The following is a 16,725-nucleotide window of genomic DNA, read 5'->3' as shown; positions in this document are numbered from 1 at the left end:
TACCTTGCTCGGGATTCTCAGGTTCTCCACAGGACTGAGGTCTGCCATGCTCTCCTGGGGGCTTTTCAGGCCCTGCCAAAATAAAATCCAAAGTAAAACTACAAACAACAGGTAGCTTTACCATTACTCTTTGTGTTTTTATTTTTAATCTGTAATTTGTCACAAAACTTCATCAGCACACTACTGCATACAGCAAAAAGTGGAACTGAGGGGCAGATTTCTGAAAGCGATATGCTCTGTTGTGTTCAGTTTTGACCAATTGCCAAACACCACTGCATGTGCAAACTGAGAACTTCCTTCTATCCGCCCAGTTCCCATTATTGTGTTGTTATTGTTATTGTGTTAAACTCTCACTACCAGGGCGTGAGGTAAATTGCTATGTGCATGCCTTATTTGCCTGAGGTAAACAACTGAAACAGCTCTTAGTCTGGCTGAACGTTTCACTTAATGAACCAAACGGTGAGCTGTCAAATTAGCCAGTTAGCTTAGCAGGCTGTCATGCTAACTACCGGCTCCCGTCAGAGACAAACAGCCGGCAGCGTAGTTTCTGTACACCTGCTGTGCTCACCTGACGGGCCATAAGAGACTTGATCTTCTGCATCGTAAGTCCAAGTCGTATCAGCGGCTAAAAAAAATGAGTAAAGCTCCAACTGTGTCTTGTTGTCAACAGTGCACCTCCATCACTACGAGAAGGAAGCCATAGTTGAGTCTCACGTGACTGGCAGGGCAGGAACCAGAACGTTGCAAAGCCTTCTGGGAAATGTATTTTTTAAGAGCCAGAGCTTGTGCTCTTGCCTGTCAGGCTTTTCACATGTATAAAAAATGAAAACATCTGGATGAAATCCAAAGTACGTGTTGTTATAAACAGAGAAAATGAAATTAAAAAATAAAATATGATCAAATATAAACATGGCGTCAAAGATTGACTCTACAGTAATGTACTGCTGCCATACGCCACTGGATGGTAGTAAACTAACAGAGATATTAGACAGCAGTCATCTAGCCTCCTTGTGCCAAAATAACGAAAATATGGGTGCAAATGATAACAAATTAAAAAAAAAAAAAACCACAGTGGCTGTATTGTTTTTCCTAAAACTGAAATGAGGCTGTCATGGGACACTGGAATAAAACTGAGCCATCATTAATGTTCATGGCAACACATATGCTTATTTTTCTATTACATGGCTTTAGGCTGAATCTCTGTATATGGATTTATTCAATACTTTGCAGAAATCTTGAGTCACACCACATTTATTTATATTTTGCTGGAAAACTGGGAAACAGGTGCAGCAGTTTATTGAGGCGTGTGCAAACATACATTGAAATCCAGTATGTTAGACAAAAATAGGGTTTATATAATTCAAACAAGCCTCAAAGTCAATATTTGGTATTAAAACATTTGTTCTTCAACACACTGTGAACTCTCTTAAGCAATCTTTCTTGTCATTTCTTTAAGTAGTCATCAGGAATAGTCCTCTGTCTGAATGACATTCAAAGCTCTTTTTGTGACTGATAGTGTTTCACTGTGTGTTTCTCTCTCCAGGTTTGCTTTTCCTGCACTAGCAGGGTGTTTGGGGTACTTGCCATACTGAAACATGAAATCTTCACCAATGTGTTTCATTCCACCATGTTGCACGGCAGATCAATGGCTGTACTTTTCTGTGTTCATAATTCCATCAGTTTTGACAAAGATCCACAGCACCACGGCCTTAAATAATGCTTCAAACCATGACAGACCCTCTCCTGCTTGCTTGTTTTTGTTACAGATAGCTGTGGACACTCACTGTGGTACCTCCTGCATACATATTGACAACAATATGAATAAAGATCAGATTTGGATTCATCACTCCATAAAAACCTGTTGCCACTGATTTCCAGTCCAGGTCTTGTGTAATTTGGCATTCCTCAGTCATTTCTCTTTGTTGCACTTCCTCAAGAATGGCTTCTTGACGATCACCCTTCCATTGAGACCATCTCTGAGAGCCAGAGAGCAGGCATGTGTCAGGTCTTTGCTGATTTTATTTTTAATTATTTTATTGACATAACTTTCAAATGTTCATCTGCTGTAAACAATTTTTAGGCCTTCCACTTCCTCCACTTGTTCAGTTTTCTCATTGCAGATCATCAAGATGTGCCGAATTTTCATCTGACAGCTCTTTCGGAATCACCTTGTTGGTGCAAAAATACTACTTTATGTCTGTCAGCTGTGTTGTCTTTGACATTTTTAATGGACTCAATAAAAGAAATGAGAGCAAATAATGTTTTTAGCCTAGTCTGCTAGTAACAAAGTGCCTAAAGATAAAATTAAGGACTTGTTCTAAGCTAAGCTGTGTGCTATGTGCAGACACAACACTGGTTCATCTATTGAGTTTAATATGTCTGAATCATAAATTAATAATAGGTCAGTGTTAAGTGGCCTAACAAGCAAACAAATGGTTGAAGGACAACACTGCAAATGAGTGGAAAAGCAGCCAATGTCAAAAGAAATCCTTTGAAAGACCCTCAGAAAGCCTGAAGAACTATTGCTCAAAAGGACTCTAAAAGATGACAAGAACGTCTGGAAGAAAAGAAGAAAAATATAAAGGAATGAGGGGTGGATCAAGACTTTTACACATTAATGTGCATGCCTTATATTAACCTATACACATGTTTCTATGCTAATGATTCAATTAAAACAATTAATGACTAAAATATAAGGTGTGTGATAACGTTGAAGTTATTATCAGTACAACACATGGGCCGGTTTCCGAACAGCTCCAGGGTTTGTTTTATTCCTAAGAATAAAGTAGAATTTCCTTTTAATTCTACAGCCACTGTCTGTATATCTGTATTATACACATTATATACATACAGGTTAACACAATAAAGCAGGCTTTCCTTAGCACAACACATTTCCTTTCATAACCAAGAATTTGCCCGCTGTCACCACAGATTCAGTGCCACGCAGATCCATCTCTGCCAAGCAAGCAGTTATGCCAGGCTCTGCATTGTAAACTATTCCAAATCATTCCCAAAACAGCACACACAGACCTATTCAGCCTGCTTTGTAATTGCCCCCTTTTAGGTTTTATGTCGGGCTGTGCTTGGTTAAAAGCAGGCAGCGTGCTGCACACAGCAGGCACTGTGAGCTCTAGTTCCTGGTTAATGATGCCTCAGGCTATTTCCCAGTCAAATGAAGGTGAGGTCGCTCTCCTTAGGTGAATTTACTCCACTGTTGTTTGTCAGGCAGTCATCCTCAGTGTGGAGCCTCCCTTTAAGTATACACTGAGACGGAACAGATGGCAACCCCTACCCGGAGATGCCACCACAAAGACACAGCACACTCGGCTGGTCAGTTCAACAGCTAAAATTAGACCAAGATTTAATAAACAACTTGTTGTTATGCAGGAGAGCGTCGTGATATGTCACACCTTAGAATTCAGCAGGAGTTCTAGACTTCGAGTTTTTTGTTTTTTAATGTTCATGGCGTAAAAAAGAAACAACTACAGTTTGATAATAATTGACTATAGTAGCCAGCATTTTGTGCTATAGCATTTCACACACTGAAAAGATGCACTCAGCATGGTACCACATAATGAGTATACAACAGTGTGGTGATAATAAGCTGCATAATAGTTCCTTTACGTGATTCACTCTCCAAGGTTGGCAAACTTGGAGCATTTCTAATGAGCTGCATATAAACATTTGGCCTCCGCTTTCTAAATGAATCACTCTACTTCTGACTTTCTCTCCACGCTTGCCCCTTTATTTGTATTTCTGTATTTCCTCTTCTGTCCACAACACATATATGTATGCGCGCGCACACAAACAGGAGCAAGCGCACACCCGTTTCTATCTACTCGTGACAAGGTGTCAGCGGGAGCAGGTGGAGGGCACTATGCCACATGCTGAACCATCCGTCTGTCGCTGCCTATCTCTATCAGGTACACAGCATACCAATACAGCGAGGCTGAAAGAAGCTAGCGCTCTGCAGCAGTGTTGGGACTGAAAGCACAACTCTTGCGGGGAGAGAGATTACAGCCAAGACATCAGACAAAGACGGACTGTGAAGCAACAGAACAACTGACAGCTTTGCTGGCTTCAGCTATTCTTTTTTTCCAGGAAGTGTGAAAGAACAAATGTTCATTTCAAGCCATTACTGCTTTTGCCTTTTTACAAAAAAAAAAAACTAAAGCAAAAATACGGACATAATTGCAGAATTCGCAGATTAGAGTACATTGTCCTTGTTTGATGTCAGCAAACAGCGCATACTCCAATTGACCAGAGTAGTAAACAGTTATATTTTTAATAAAGTACAAAACAAACATGTGAATGCAAACTGTACAATAATGAATTACGAATTCCTTATCACTGTCTTTTCATTGAGCATTTCATTGTGTCCATTATGAGAAGAGAGAAAATGCTACATTTGGGGAAGCAGGGCTGAAAGTTTTAATAGGAATAAATAGATTAGAGTGAAACATAGGAATAGAATAATATGTATAAAGAATCTTCTGGATAATCCATGTACAATATTTACAGTTAACCTGAATATATATTTCGTACTGCATTAACTATAACACTTTTCACAAAATATACTCTCTCAGCGGGGAGCGCTAAATTAAAATGACAATATTCATGTGTTTTTTTTTTTCATCTAGATTTTAAATAATAAATCAAGGAATGTGACAATTTCGGCACCTTGGATGCATCAGAAAATCTTCAAAATAAGGTAAAACTGAATACTTCTAATTTGCTTAGTTTTATATAATCTTCACCTTAAAACAGAAAACAAAAGGTTTTTAACTTCAGTTATGCTTTCACAGAAAAAATAAAAATGAGCTGAACATACATTTTCATTTCACACCAATGTCAGCAAAATACACTTAACATCCGTCCAAAACTCTCGTCAACAGCAGTGCACTATCAGGTTGTGTAATCCCACAAGTCTCCTTCATCCCTTGTGCAAAAAACCAGGCCACCAAAACCAGTGCTTCGGGCTTTGATAACAGAGACTTAAGAGAATAAAGCTACAATGAAGTCTTCAAGTTAAACCATTTAAAGTTCCATCTCCGCTCTCCAGCCAGACTTTACTTCAGCAAACTGTGACTCGGGGTTTCAGGAACGTGTCTGATCACATCGTAGATGGTAGTATGCATATCTTGAATCGATTCGAGACGAGCCAAAGATCTGCACGATGCCTGGTGGATTAGTCGTACGGGCAAATTAAAAGCATTATAAAAACAAAGGATTTTGGACAAAATTAGTGTTGCCACTTCGTTGGTTGTGAAAATACCTGTGTAGATTCCGTCTTCCCAGGTATGGAGACGAACTCGTAGATGCCAAAGTCCTCGGTTGCATCCTCGTGACCTGTTGATACACATTTTGATAAATCAGAGCAAAACATTTGCTACAGTACAGCTGTTAATGTCTAATCCCTGTCAGACTTTATAATGACATGGTAAATTATTTGATGTCATAAAGCTAAAAACATAAAACTGCTCTAATCTGAATTCAATTCTCCTTATCTTGTTTGAGTTAAGGTCAGTTAAGTTGTTTAGCTTTCAAACTTGCTTTTTTGAAGCTGATTTGTCCAGTAAATGCCCTGTTCATCTAATATTTACAATCCAGTTCCTTGTTAAATATGATATAATGCATGTGTATAAATAAATATGAGAGTGATTATGCGGGGATCACTAATAATTAATGTTTTTGACAGTAAGAGGGAAAAATAAATAATCTGTGAACAAAAAAAGACGCTTACCTGAACGATGTGGTCGTTTTTGCTCTGAAAACGGTCTGCTCAGAAAAAATAAAAATGTTAATTGAAGCTTATGTGGGGAAAAGACACAATGGTAGATTTTTGAATTAATTTCATAAAAAAGGTTCTTACTTGTTGTAAATGCTCATAAGCACTGGTGATAAAAGAGAGGGGAATGGGCATGAGAAAGAGAGAAAAATATAAAGTCACGCACGCAAGCGACAGCATAACAAATGTGACCTTCACTTCCCCAAATAAAGAAGTTACTTTGCCCTTGTTTCCTTTAATCTAACATTTGCAAGTCATTTACATTTTCCCAGTAACATTTTCTTTTTTTTTTTGTTTGTTTTTGTTTTTTCCACATGAAAAAGTAGGCAAACACAGGTGTTACTACTGACATTAATTCATACCATTTCTAATTACATTTCAAGTCAAAATGACTGCTGTGGAAAAGGTTTATTAAATTCCACATTCAAGAGCTCGGAGACCAGGGGGAAAGAAAGATTGAACTCACAGGGATTAAAAGCAAATATGGTTCTGTAAAAAAAGTGCTTCCCAAAGCAACAGAAGAAAACAGTATCTAACCTCTCTTTGGATGACAGGTTCTCCTGAGGAAGAACAGCAGCATAAGGCCAATGACAAAAAAAGAGCAGACAGTAATGACTGCCAGCGGTGATACAGAGTTACCCTCTTGGGTGTGCTTCTCTTTCCCTGTTAATGAACAACAGTCACATGAATGATACATGAACACACATTTGAAAGTAAGCCAGTTTTGTAGGAATGACATAGTTAACAAGTTGGTCTTGGTGTCTGGGGGCAAAAAACGGCCCCCAACCTGGCCCACTGGACAGCTTTGGAAAACGTAAACTTTATTTTCATAGTTTTCCCAAATTTAAGATTCCTGTGCAGTGGCCCTTTATACTTCAACAAAGTAATTAACTAACAGATAAACAATTAAATTGCAATGTTCCTGTTATTTTTTTCACTATTTACTATGTACATTTTATGAATACAGGACATTCTGGCCAATGAGCTAAAACAACGTTTTTTGTTACATTTTCTTTCATTTACTGAAGCAGCATCTGTTTATCACATAGAAAAGCTGAGATGTGTTATTGAAATCGTTTTTGTGTCTTGCAGTGAGCTATCTCAGGGATATTGAAGTCGGCTACAAAAACAAGCAAACAAAGGCTTTAGTGAAAATTTACTTTTCAGTTTAAAATGTGTTAAATCTTATGTATGATGGTTATTTTAGTAGCCAGTGAGTTAAGATACAGGCTAACGGTATCTAGCTAGCTGTCTTTTAGGTAGCACTTTAGCTAAATGAAGTTACTGAACTTGACATTTATAACAGTTTCCTGGAAACTATTGTTTGTTGCAATGTGTTTAAGCTGTGGTCTGTTTTGTTTTTCATTTTTCTTGAGAAATTAAACCAATTTTATTTATGTGTTACTATTAATTAGCAGGTATCTAACCTAACCAAGGTACAATGCTAACTAACCAAGCTAGCAAGCACCAGCTGAAAATATGGAACTACACTCTCGTATCCACAATTTATCTAAATATGATCAGGTCAGGTGCCAAAAAAAATACATAAATAAATCATCCTCTTTTACAGACAGTTGATGGTATAGCCTTCCACAGTGGCTAACATGTCTGTAAAATGCTTGAATTCTAAAACTGTAATCATCAGAAAGAAATTTGGTAGGGTTCATAAAAGATTTCAATGTCAATAAAAAAAGGGCATCTGTTGACTCCTTAAACAACGTATTAAATCAGCCAGTATCAGCAGTAATCATAAATGTCCCTTTCTCGGTATCACCCAGGCAACGTATTAATGTTGCATTCAGCACACAGAAACTCCATATGCTATAAAACCTTGTCAACAAACATAACAGCTGTTATCCAGTGTTTACTTTCCCAGCCACTGAACTTAAATACATGCTGCAGGTACTGGAGCCTAGCAACACAGATATAACCTTAGTTTTATAATAATGTACTGTATATTTCATTATAGCCATAACCTGGTCTGACTTGTCAGCTTTTACGCAGTGTAATACTCCAGTTATAGTATTTTATCTCCCCAACTGTTCCCAAAAGGTGGTCAGTGCTTATCATTGGCAAGGATTATCTCGAAACGCTCACCCAGCTCTTCTGCGTTTGGCGTGACACACTGTTTGCAGAGTGTTTATCTCAGAGGATTCCCAAAACCTACCCACGCTCTCCTCCCTCTTGCCATGTTCCACCCTCTACCCACCTGTTCCCAAGCTGGCCACCACCAGAGTAAACTGGGCTTCGTCCTGCTTCTGCGTCACGTTGTTGAAGGCACGGCAAAGGTACTCTTCAGCCTGGGCCAGTCTGTAGGAGCGCACCTCTAGCCGAGGGCCCTCTGTGACAATCTGAGTTGCATTGCGGGTCTTGGAGATCCACACATAGCTGTTAGGTGGGTTGGAGTCAGCCTGGCATTCAAAGAAGACCAGCTCCCCTGGGTTGATGGTGAACACTTCCCCTGTGCGCAGGCCCTGGACAGAGTTCACCTCAAGGTTGTAAGGGCCATCTGTGTGGGCCGGTGGAGAGTGAGAAAAACACGACAGTTTGCTGGTGAGATGTTGCTTTGTGGGTAACTTTCATGAACCGTCCAGCTCTAAGGCATGATTGGGTAGCGGAGGAAAGCAGGGTAAGAAAAGTGAGTTTCTAAATACAAGGTCACAGGTCTGTACACGGAGTAGTGGGATAAATACGGGTGGGTATGTTGACAGTGCCAGTGGAGAACACTGAGACCTAGGTGAGGCGGGGGTGGACTAGCACAGCACTGAACGTGGGCTGTCGAGAAAGCGCACTACTCTAACTTAAAATAAGAATTGTTTTTTTCCAACACAGTCAAGCATATTATTCACAAACATATTAATATACATTTTAGATGTATATTAAACCTAACTGTTAAATAAGAAAATTATCTGTTAAATGAGAATTACTGTAGTAGCAATTAGCTATTAGTAGCAAACAGCCCAGTTCACTATCAGCTGTTTTTTTATTGTATTTTCCAGTGAAAGCAAACATTAGAAGGAGACCGGCTTTACTAGAAACTCAATACGGTAAAACTGAAAGAAACCAAGAGTGCTTCCTGCAGGTTGAAACACAAACACGATCTGCCTATGCAAACAAAAATGATGTCACCGCCAAGATGAGAACAACACACACGACTAAAGAGGTGGAGGTAAAAAAGTGCAGGAAGCTGTAGACAAAACCTACGACGCCTTTCTTTTGTCATGCTTCAATACAAAGTCGTCTGTTTTGTAAAAATTTAAATGCATTAAAATGAATACCCAGGAAAAATTACGCATGCAGTACGTTCTTAGTTCACCCTCATACCGGCACATCCAATAAAGTCTATCGGTGCATCTACGCCGTTTATAGTAGAACAGAGAAGCTCTGTGAGATAAGTCTGCTCCCATGCAAATACCATCCCATAACAGGCGCATGGTTTTTTTTTGTTTGTTTTTAAGCCGATAGTAAGTAGGCTGATCTCTCTAAAATTTACACATGACCCAACACTTCCAGCTATTCTGGAGAAGAGAAAACAACAAGGTTTAGGATGAGTACAGGAACATGTGACATTTTAGATTTTTAATTGTTTCTATAAAATAAAAACCTTTATCAAGACGAGAACACAGTCACTACAGGGTTCAGAAACCGAAGAATAGGCTACAGCTACTCACAGTAGACGTTGAGTTCCACAGCCCTGCTGTGTTGGCCCCGGGTGACCGGGTTGCTGGCCACACAGTGATAACTTCCCTTGTCCTCTTTTCTCACAGGGCTGATTAACAGTGTGGAGTTATCTTGGGAGTAGTGGTATCTGTCACTGGGACCCAGTGCAACATTATCCCTGAACCACTTAAACATAACTCTTGTTCCGTTCTCAACAGAACAAGTCCAGGTGACGTTTGCTTTGTCCTCAATGACTGCATAGGAAGGGCTCTTCTCAATGGCTGGATTGGACACGGGAACTAGTCAGGGTTGGAAGGCAAGAAACAATTAATAGCTGAGCAATGGCCAATTAATAAAATTAAATTATGGGAAAGATAAGGTCTGAGAAACATGCAACTCACCATCTACAGTTACACGAATGGTTTTCTCCTCCTCAATGTCTCCTGGTTTGTTATCATGTTTTATGTTGATGCTCAAGTGATAATCTCCTTCATCTTTTCTGTTTAAGTTCTTGATTTCCAAAGAAAAGGTGGAGTTGTTGAAGACGAGGTGGTCACGGTGCTTCATGTTTAAGATTGTATTTTTTTTGGTGAATGTCACCAAAATCCTGGGCTTGGTGCTGCTCATCCCGGTGTGACACCAAGTTCCCTGAAATTCTGCTTTGTCCGGTGAAAAGTTGGTTTTCACAGACAGGAACACAGAGTCCCCTTCAGTGACATGCCTGACCGATGGATCAATGTGAATCAGTTCGGAGCTGACCTCTGAGTTGATGCAGGTGGTGGGAGAAGGAATGAAGGAAAACTCAATTACTGCACAACCAGTGAAAGGTAACATGTTAGATTGTCCATGTGACACATAATGTTTCATACAGAGAAACTCTTTGTATACACGATAACTCCAGCAAGCTAATGTCTAAAATTAAAACTACAATAGGCTTATGGGGTGGGCAGCACGGTGGCACGGTGTTTAGCAGTGTTGCCGCACAGCAAGAAGGTCCTGAGTTCAATTCCACCATCAGGCCGGGGTCTTTCTGTGTGGAGTTTGCATGTCCCCCCTGTGTTTGCATGGGTTCCCTCCGGGTACTCCGGCTTCCTCCCACCGTCCAAAGACATGCAGTTTGTGGGGATAGGTTAATTGATTAATCCAAATTGCCCATAAGTGTGAATGCGGGAGTGAGTGCGAATGGTTAGCCCTGTGACAGACTGGTGACCTGTCCAGGATGTACCCCGGCTCTCGCCCTATGACAGCTGGGATAGGCTCCAGCGCCCCCCACAACCCTGAAAAGGATAAGTGGAAGCAAATGGATGGATGGAGGCTTATGGGGTACTTGGAGGTTGAGTAACAAACTGTTCACAAAGCACAAAGTAATAAATTTCACCATCTATAGAGGGAAGATTTGTACTTTTTCCACAGCTTATTTCTGGAGTTTTAGTTGCTACACACTTCACTATGATAGCTAGCTAGTTGCTAATTTATTTAGACTTCCCATGCGTTTCCTACACTCACACTGTAAACTGGACTGATTTTACTTTTCCTTGTTTTCTGTACTAAACTCTTACATTGGTGCATGGCCAAAGTTTCCAATAATGAAGTCAACCCATGTGCAGAGTAAACCCTTTGAAGCCACAAAGACCGCTCGGAACAATCAGCTTCTGACATTGTTTCCCCCTTTTTGGTCTGTATGATGTCACTCAGAGTAGATAACCCTAATATGGACATATCAGGCACGTATCTCAGGCTGTGAGCAAACCAGCAACACCCACCCCCTGTTTAAACTTTCTCTTCATGAGGAGTAGGAATCAGGAAAAAAAGCAGAAAATATGGAATAAACAAATGATTTTAAACTGTGAATAAATAAAAGCTGCAGTAGTGGAGTCAAAGAATTGGAGATGGGATTGATAAAGGGTTTTTTTTTCCATGGAAACATGTCAGCTGAATTAGGAACTGACAAAGACCAAACTGAACCAAACTGAGCTCAGAGAGACTGCAAAATCGGGCAACAATCGTCTGTTTTGTTTGACAAGAAATCATATTTTTGCCTGTGGTTATCAATATATGACACTGATATATGAGATGCTACAAAAGATGCACTGTCTGATGATACAATAGGCTTTTCTGTGTACCCCACTTTAAAGTTGACACTATCACCCTGTTGTGCATGTCATGTGATAGAGCACTAACATTGATAAAAATACTTTCATTCAAAATTGAAAAATATGACATGCATTAGGTCACTGATTACTGGCACTTGGTAACAATCTGATATTATCATTTGACACTGCTTTATTTCAGAATTGTCATTTTGTGGGTTGTTGGAGAATTCAAATGTAAAAACTGGAGAAAATTGAAAGAAAAAGTTGTTTTTTGTAATTATGTAATGCTATAGATGCAACATATTGAGGAGATTTCACTTTAAAGATAAAGTCTGTCCTGTTTTGTCTGCATAATCTGCAATGATCTGCATCCTAGTCTTCAAAGTGTCCAGGTCCTGAAACTGCTGTGTGTTAATATTGACCTAACTCCCTACGGAGTGACACTGTTGCCAGACGAGGATCAGGCTCTGTCTCTTTTATAGTAACTCGTTGCGAAACAAACATTTGAGCTGTGTGAAGTAACTACAACTGCTGATCTATTGCATCTTGTGGTCTGTTAAAGCTGTGGCAGGTTGCCGGAGCAGTTTGTTCACTAGTTACAGACAACCTTGAAAAACACAAACAGCCAATAGAGCTATCAGTGTTTTCCAGCGCATGCTGCCACTTCAGCTGGAAGGTCGAGTGGTTTTACTCAGCCTGATGAATGAATGATGTCATTTATTTACATTTTTAAATGACCACATCTTTCCAAAATGCACTGAATTACATCTGTGCTGCAACCTGTGTTCACTTGACATTTTAAAGTTACGTGAGGTGAAATGATGGAGTCCGTTTGGATGCCAGGTTGAGTTAAGCAGCAGCATGTGAGTAGGCAGTGCTGCTGTGAAACAAACTCACGAAAACTTCACAGTTTTTGTTCATAGTTATCTCTTTCAACTTCCTCTTTCTGTGCTCGAGTGTCTTTGTCTCGCTTCTGTTTGTGCATCTCTTTTTTTTCGGCACCGAAGAAATGTCTTGAAGATCGGTCGTGAATAACAGTTTCTATAGGCTGTAGATCAAAAAATTTAAACTTTGAATTCATCAAGACTTAATTAAGTTTGTGTTACACATCATGCTGCGCAATTGCGATAGGAAAAATGGGGAGAAAACTCGAGAAACTTTAGTTTTTCCTATAAAGCCATATTTTCCCTCATGTCCCTTGCTGTTCCTCTGAGCTATCATGTTTTGCTCATGTTGAACATCACAATAGATCTACTGTCTGCTGTTATGTCCTAAATAATGCATGCAGCACAAACACCACGGTGACACGTCCCATTCTTATAAGACCGCGGGCCAGTTTCGGTGTGTGTGTGTGTGTGAGTGTGTCTGTGTGTCAGTAGCAGGAGTGTGTCTGTGTTTACACCAGCCGAGATCCGGTGAAAAGGCAGAACGAGGAGGAGTGTGCCGAGCCCGCTCCCTCACTGTTGTCCCCAAACAACATGGATATTGTGGTGGTGATTACAGACACAATGATTACAGACACTCTGAGGTGAGAGGGAAGCTTCGTTTGGTGGCCTCACCCCCCACGTACACAGATACACTTTCGTGTGGAGACCCAAAAGCACCTGCCTCTTATCACCCTCACACACATCCAAGTTGTTTGGATACTAAATAGAGTCACCTCACCGCACGTATCCAAACGCCACCATCTTCTGTCCTTTTTCAGATAAGACGAATAGGGCTTCTCAAGGATGGCTGTTGATACAAACATCAAAGTAGACGGGAAGCCAAACTTGGGGGATTTTGCTGTTGGCTTTATCAGGTCATACGACGCGCACTATTACACGTTTGTTATCTCATAGTCACACTGCTGTGGCCTAGGTCACTTCTTCTTTCCAAATGACCCTGTTTTTATGTCTACTCACGGCCAACAATAGAACAGAAAAGCTAATTCTGTAGAGTCATGCAGCAATGAGTATGGAAAGGACATGCAAAAGGAACCAGGACGGACTACGTGGAAAACTTTACAGCTCTGAGATTTTGAATACACCGTCGGGAGCTCGATTTTCTTCAGTTTAAAAAGCTTGTCAACCAGTTTCCCAAATTATTACAAAATATTAATGCCAAGTTTTGCTTTTTGAAAAAAAGAAAAACACAAACCCCACTCTGGGTGTTGTTAAATGGAGTTCTTGTGCCTATAAAGATCCATATTTTAAGGTTTATATATGTTGAAAATGTGTTTCTCAAACAAACTACATCAACAATGTGAGTGAACATTTTTGTTACTGCACACCATAAAAACTTCCTCAGCTCGCCCTTCAGTTTCTACCATACCAACCAAGCAAACACAGTAACCACAGCAGCAGCCATCACTACGCCAACACAACACTGACAGCTCGAGCACAACGTCCTGCCGTGACAACTCAACACACGCCGCACTCACCTGTTAGGATGAACAGAAGGCAGAAGGCAAAGCAGGCACACAGCACAGTTCTTCCTGTGGCCTCCATGGCATCTTATCCTCTGGGGATATGTGGGAATTCTGACAGGCAGTGCAAGGACTGAGGGATGGAGGAAGAGGAGAGGTGTGGAAGAGAAGAGGTGGTGGTGGAGGAGGAGGAGAGAAATGTGACTGGTTGTGGTGACATTTGCCAGGGAAATAAGAGGAGCTGGCTTTCCTGCATGCAGCTCTAGGCCCCTCCCATGTGAACCTAAGAGTACGAAGAGGTCCACATGGCTGAGAGACAACACAGTGTGTTCTCACATACACACACACACTGAGCTGCCCTCAGGTTGAGGATTTGCACTATATCAAAGGAAAGATGAGACATAAAACTGTAAAAGAGCAGAATGGAAACTGTTTCTTTACATTAGACCAGCTGTCGGCTGCTTCAGACCCCCGGGCTGTAAAATAAAGCCTTTACCTGCTAACAGCAGTTTTGTTGGCTTAATGCGCTTTCGGCTGACATAACAGTCAGCAAACGCCACTCTGTGTGGAATGATTTTGTAATTCTAGAAATAACAGAAGAAGAAGAAGAGAAAGCGAGTGATACTGGGGTAAGACCGAGGAATGTATATGCCTTTAGGACATCTAAAGACTCTCCTCAAAATCAGAGAGAGATACACATTTTCATATTGTCTGTGAACCCTGAGGACGCTGTGGGGGGAAAACGATTCCTTGGAGAAAAGCTGAAGGTTTCATCTTATGGCATTAATGGCAAATGGGAGCTTTTTTACATTGTTCTTACTACGAGGAGACTGTGTCACTTTAATTTAGGTCATTTGTAGAGATGATAATGATAAAGCTCTAAAAAAGCACCTTTTTTTCCTGTCAGTCGAGCGATCCCGCATACTGACTTTGTCTGAGAAGATGTTAAAAAAGGTTAAAAATAGTCACATGTTAAACACTAACATGCTTTTCCCACAGTGACTTGTGCAGAAGAGTTTTACTCTGTAGATTACCACCCTCATAAAGGGTTGGCTTGGGAATGAACTGCACAGTGAATGAATTAAGCCATTGTACGCCACATAAATGAGTGCCTAGTTTGGTGATGGCACGATTAAAGAAAGTCTCCTTTTTTTCTGCTGTCAAGCACTTAATCATGGGATCCCTATTTACTGAGAAAACTGAAAAGAATGATTAATTGTTAAAAGTGGCTTTATTGTTGTTGTTGTTGTTGTTATTATTGTTATTATTATTATTATTATTATTAATAATAATAATAATAATAATAACAACAAAGAAAAAAAGTCAATTAAGCTTTTGTTTATTGCTTATTGAGCACATTCTTCAGCAAATCTGGCACCCCTCAAAAACAGTTTCAAATGGTCCCAGTGAAGAAATCCTAATGAAATAATTCATTTAAAATAGATGTGGTTGCTGAAAGGTGCTGATAACGCCTAAAAGACACAAAACATTGCTGCAATTGTCCTTTTTACTGCACTTTATTACAGAGAGCCTGCAAGTTTTCCATTTCACCTGTAGATGGGGTCAGCGCATCGTCTACAGGACAAAGTCTTACAGTGTCTGCAACAATAAGCTGCACAACCCTTCAAAATAAAGGTTCTAATTTGTCTTGTAAAGTAAGTAAGTAAAAGTTTATTTGTATAGCACATTTCACAGACAGATGTCACAAAGTGCTCCACAAGAGAGCTTATACTGTATTTAAGGATATGTAGCGATCGTGGCTCAAGAGTTGGGTGTTCGTCTTGTAATCGGAAAGTTGCTGGTTCGAGCCCTGGCTCGGACAGTCTTGGTCGTTGTGTCCTTGGGCAAGACACTTCACCTACTGGCGATGGCCAGAGGGGCTGATGGCGCGATATGGCAGCCTCGCTTCTGTCAGTCTGCCCCAGGGCAGCTGTGGCTACAACTGTAGCTTGTCTTCACCAGTATATGAATGTGAGAGTGAATGAATAGTGGTATTGTAAAGCGCTATATAAATGCAATCCGTTATTATTATTATTATAGCACATGTACAGGGTGGGCCATTTATATGGATACACCGTAATAGAATGGGAATGGTTGGTGATATTAAAGTCCTGTTTGTGGCACATTAGTATATGTGAGGGGGCAAACTCCTCAAGATGGGTGGTGACCGTGGTGACCATGGTGGCCATGTAGAAGTCGGCCATCTTGGATACAACTTTTGTTTTTTCAATAGGAAGAGGGCCATGTGACACATCAAACTTATTGGTAATGTCACAAGAAAAACAATGGAGTGCTTGGTTTCAACGTAACTTTATTCTTTCATGAGTTATTGACAAGTTTCTCTTTGTTCACAGCCATTGACATGTCGAAGAGGTTAACACGTGAGGAGCGGATCGAAATTGTGTTGATATCTGGTGAACGCAGTAACCGGGTCATTGCAGCAGATTTCAATGCAAGACACCCTACGAGACCACCCATCTCCCATGCTACAGTTAGCAAACTGCTTGCTAAGTTTCATGAAACTGTTTCAGTGTTGGATTTGCCAAAATGTGGACGCAAGAAAACTGTCAGTAATGAAGAAACATCAGTGGCTCTCCTAGCTTCATTCAGCAAGAGCCCACAGCGTAGCACTCGCCGCATGTCACTGGAGAGTGGCATTAGTCGAACATCCCTTCGGCAGATATTAGCTACTCACAAATGGCACCCTTACAAACTCCAGCTACTGCAGCATCTCAACGAGGATGACCCAGATCGGCGCACAGAATTTGCAGAATGGG

General features: G+C 40.5%; 2 protein-coding genes across 4 annotated transcripts in view; both read right to left on the bottom strand.

Moving 5' to 3' along the window:
- vps50 (VPS50 EARP/GARPII complex subunit) overlaps positions 1 to 740 on the bottom strand; it is a 129,047-nt gene extending 128,307 nt beyond the window's left edge. For both annotated transcript variants that reach the window (XM_085147837.1, XM_085147838.1), the window contains exons 1-2: positions 569 to 740; positions 4 to 72 (exon numbers count right to left, since the gene is read on the bottom strand). In XM_085147837.1, coding sequence (XP_085003963.1) covers positions 4 to 72; positions 569 to 601 — 102 coding nt within the window. In that variant the 5' untranslated portion in view covers positions 602 to 740. The remainder of the gene's footprint in view (positions 1 to 3; positions 73 to 568) is intronic.
- A 3,529-nt stretch (positions 741 to 4,269) lies between these two features.
- On the bottom strand, positions 4,270 to 14,189 carry hepacam2 (HEPACAM family member 2). Of its 2 annotated transcripts, XM_085147841.1 has the most exons (9): positions 13,964 to 14,188; positions 9,850 to 10,209; positions 9,460 to 9,747; positions 7,998 to 8,297; positions 6,326 to 6,451; positions 5,873 to 5,894; positions 5,744 to 5,778; positions 5,276 to 5,349; positions 4,270 to 5,180 (listed from the first exon to the last, which is right to left on the bottom strand). In XM_085147841.1, exons 1-9 carry the CDS (start codon positions 14,028 to 14,030, stop codon positions 5,070 to 5,072), a joined length of 1,383 nt encoding a protein of 460 aa, XP_085003967.1. In that variant the 5' UTR covers positions 14,031 to 14,188; the 3' UTR covers positions 4,270 to 5,069. The 2 variants fall into 2 exon arrangements, with proteins under 2 accessions (XP_085003967.1, XP_085003966.1); XM_085147840.1 differs by having other exon boundaries at positions 9,850 to 14,189.
- Positions 14,190 to 16,725: the final 2,536 nt, after the last annotated feature.

Source organism: Neolamprologus multifasciatus, chromosome 22, assembly GCF_963576455.1.
Source record: "Neolamprologus multifasciatus chromosome 22, fNeoMul1.2, whole genome shotgun sequence".
Taxonomy (NCBI): Eukaryota; Metazoa; Chordata; class Actinopteri; order Cichliformes; family Cichlidae; genus Neolamprologus; species Neolamprologus multifasciatus.
The sequence above is the reverse complement of the archived record's forward strand: the minus strand, read 5'-3'. Positions and strand labels throughout refer to the sequence as shown.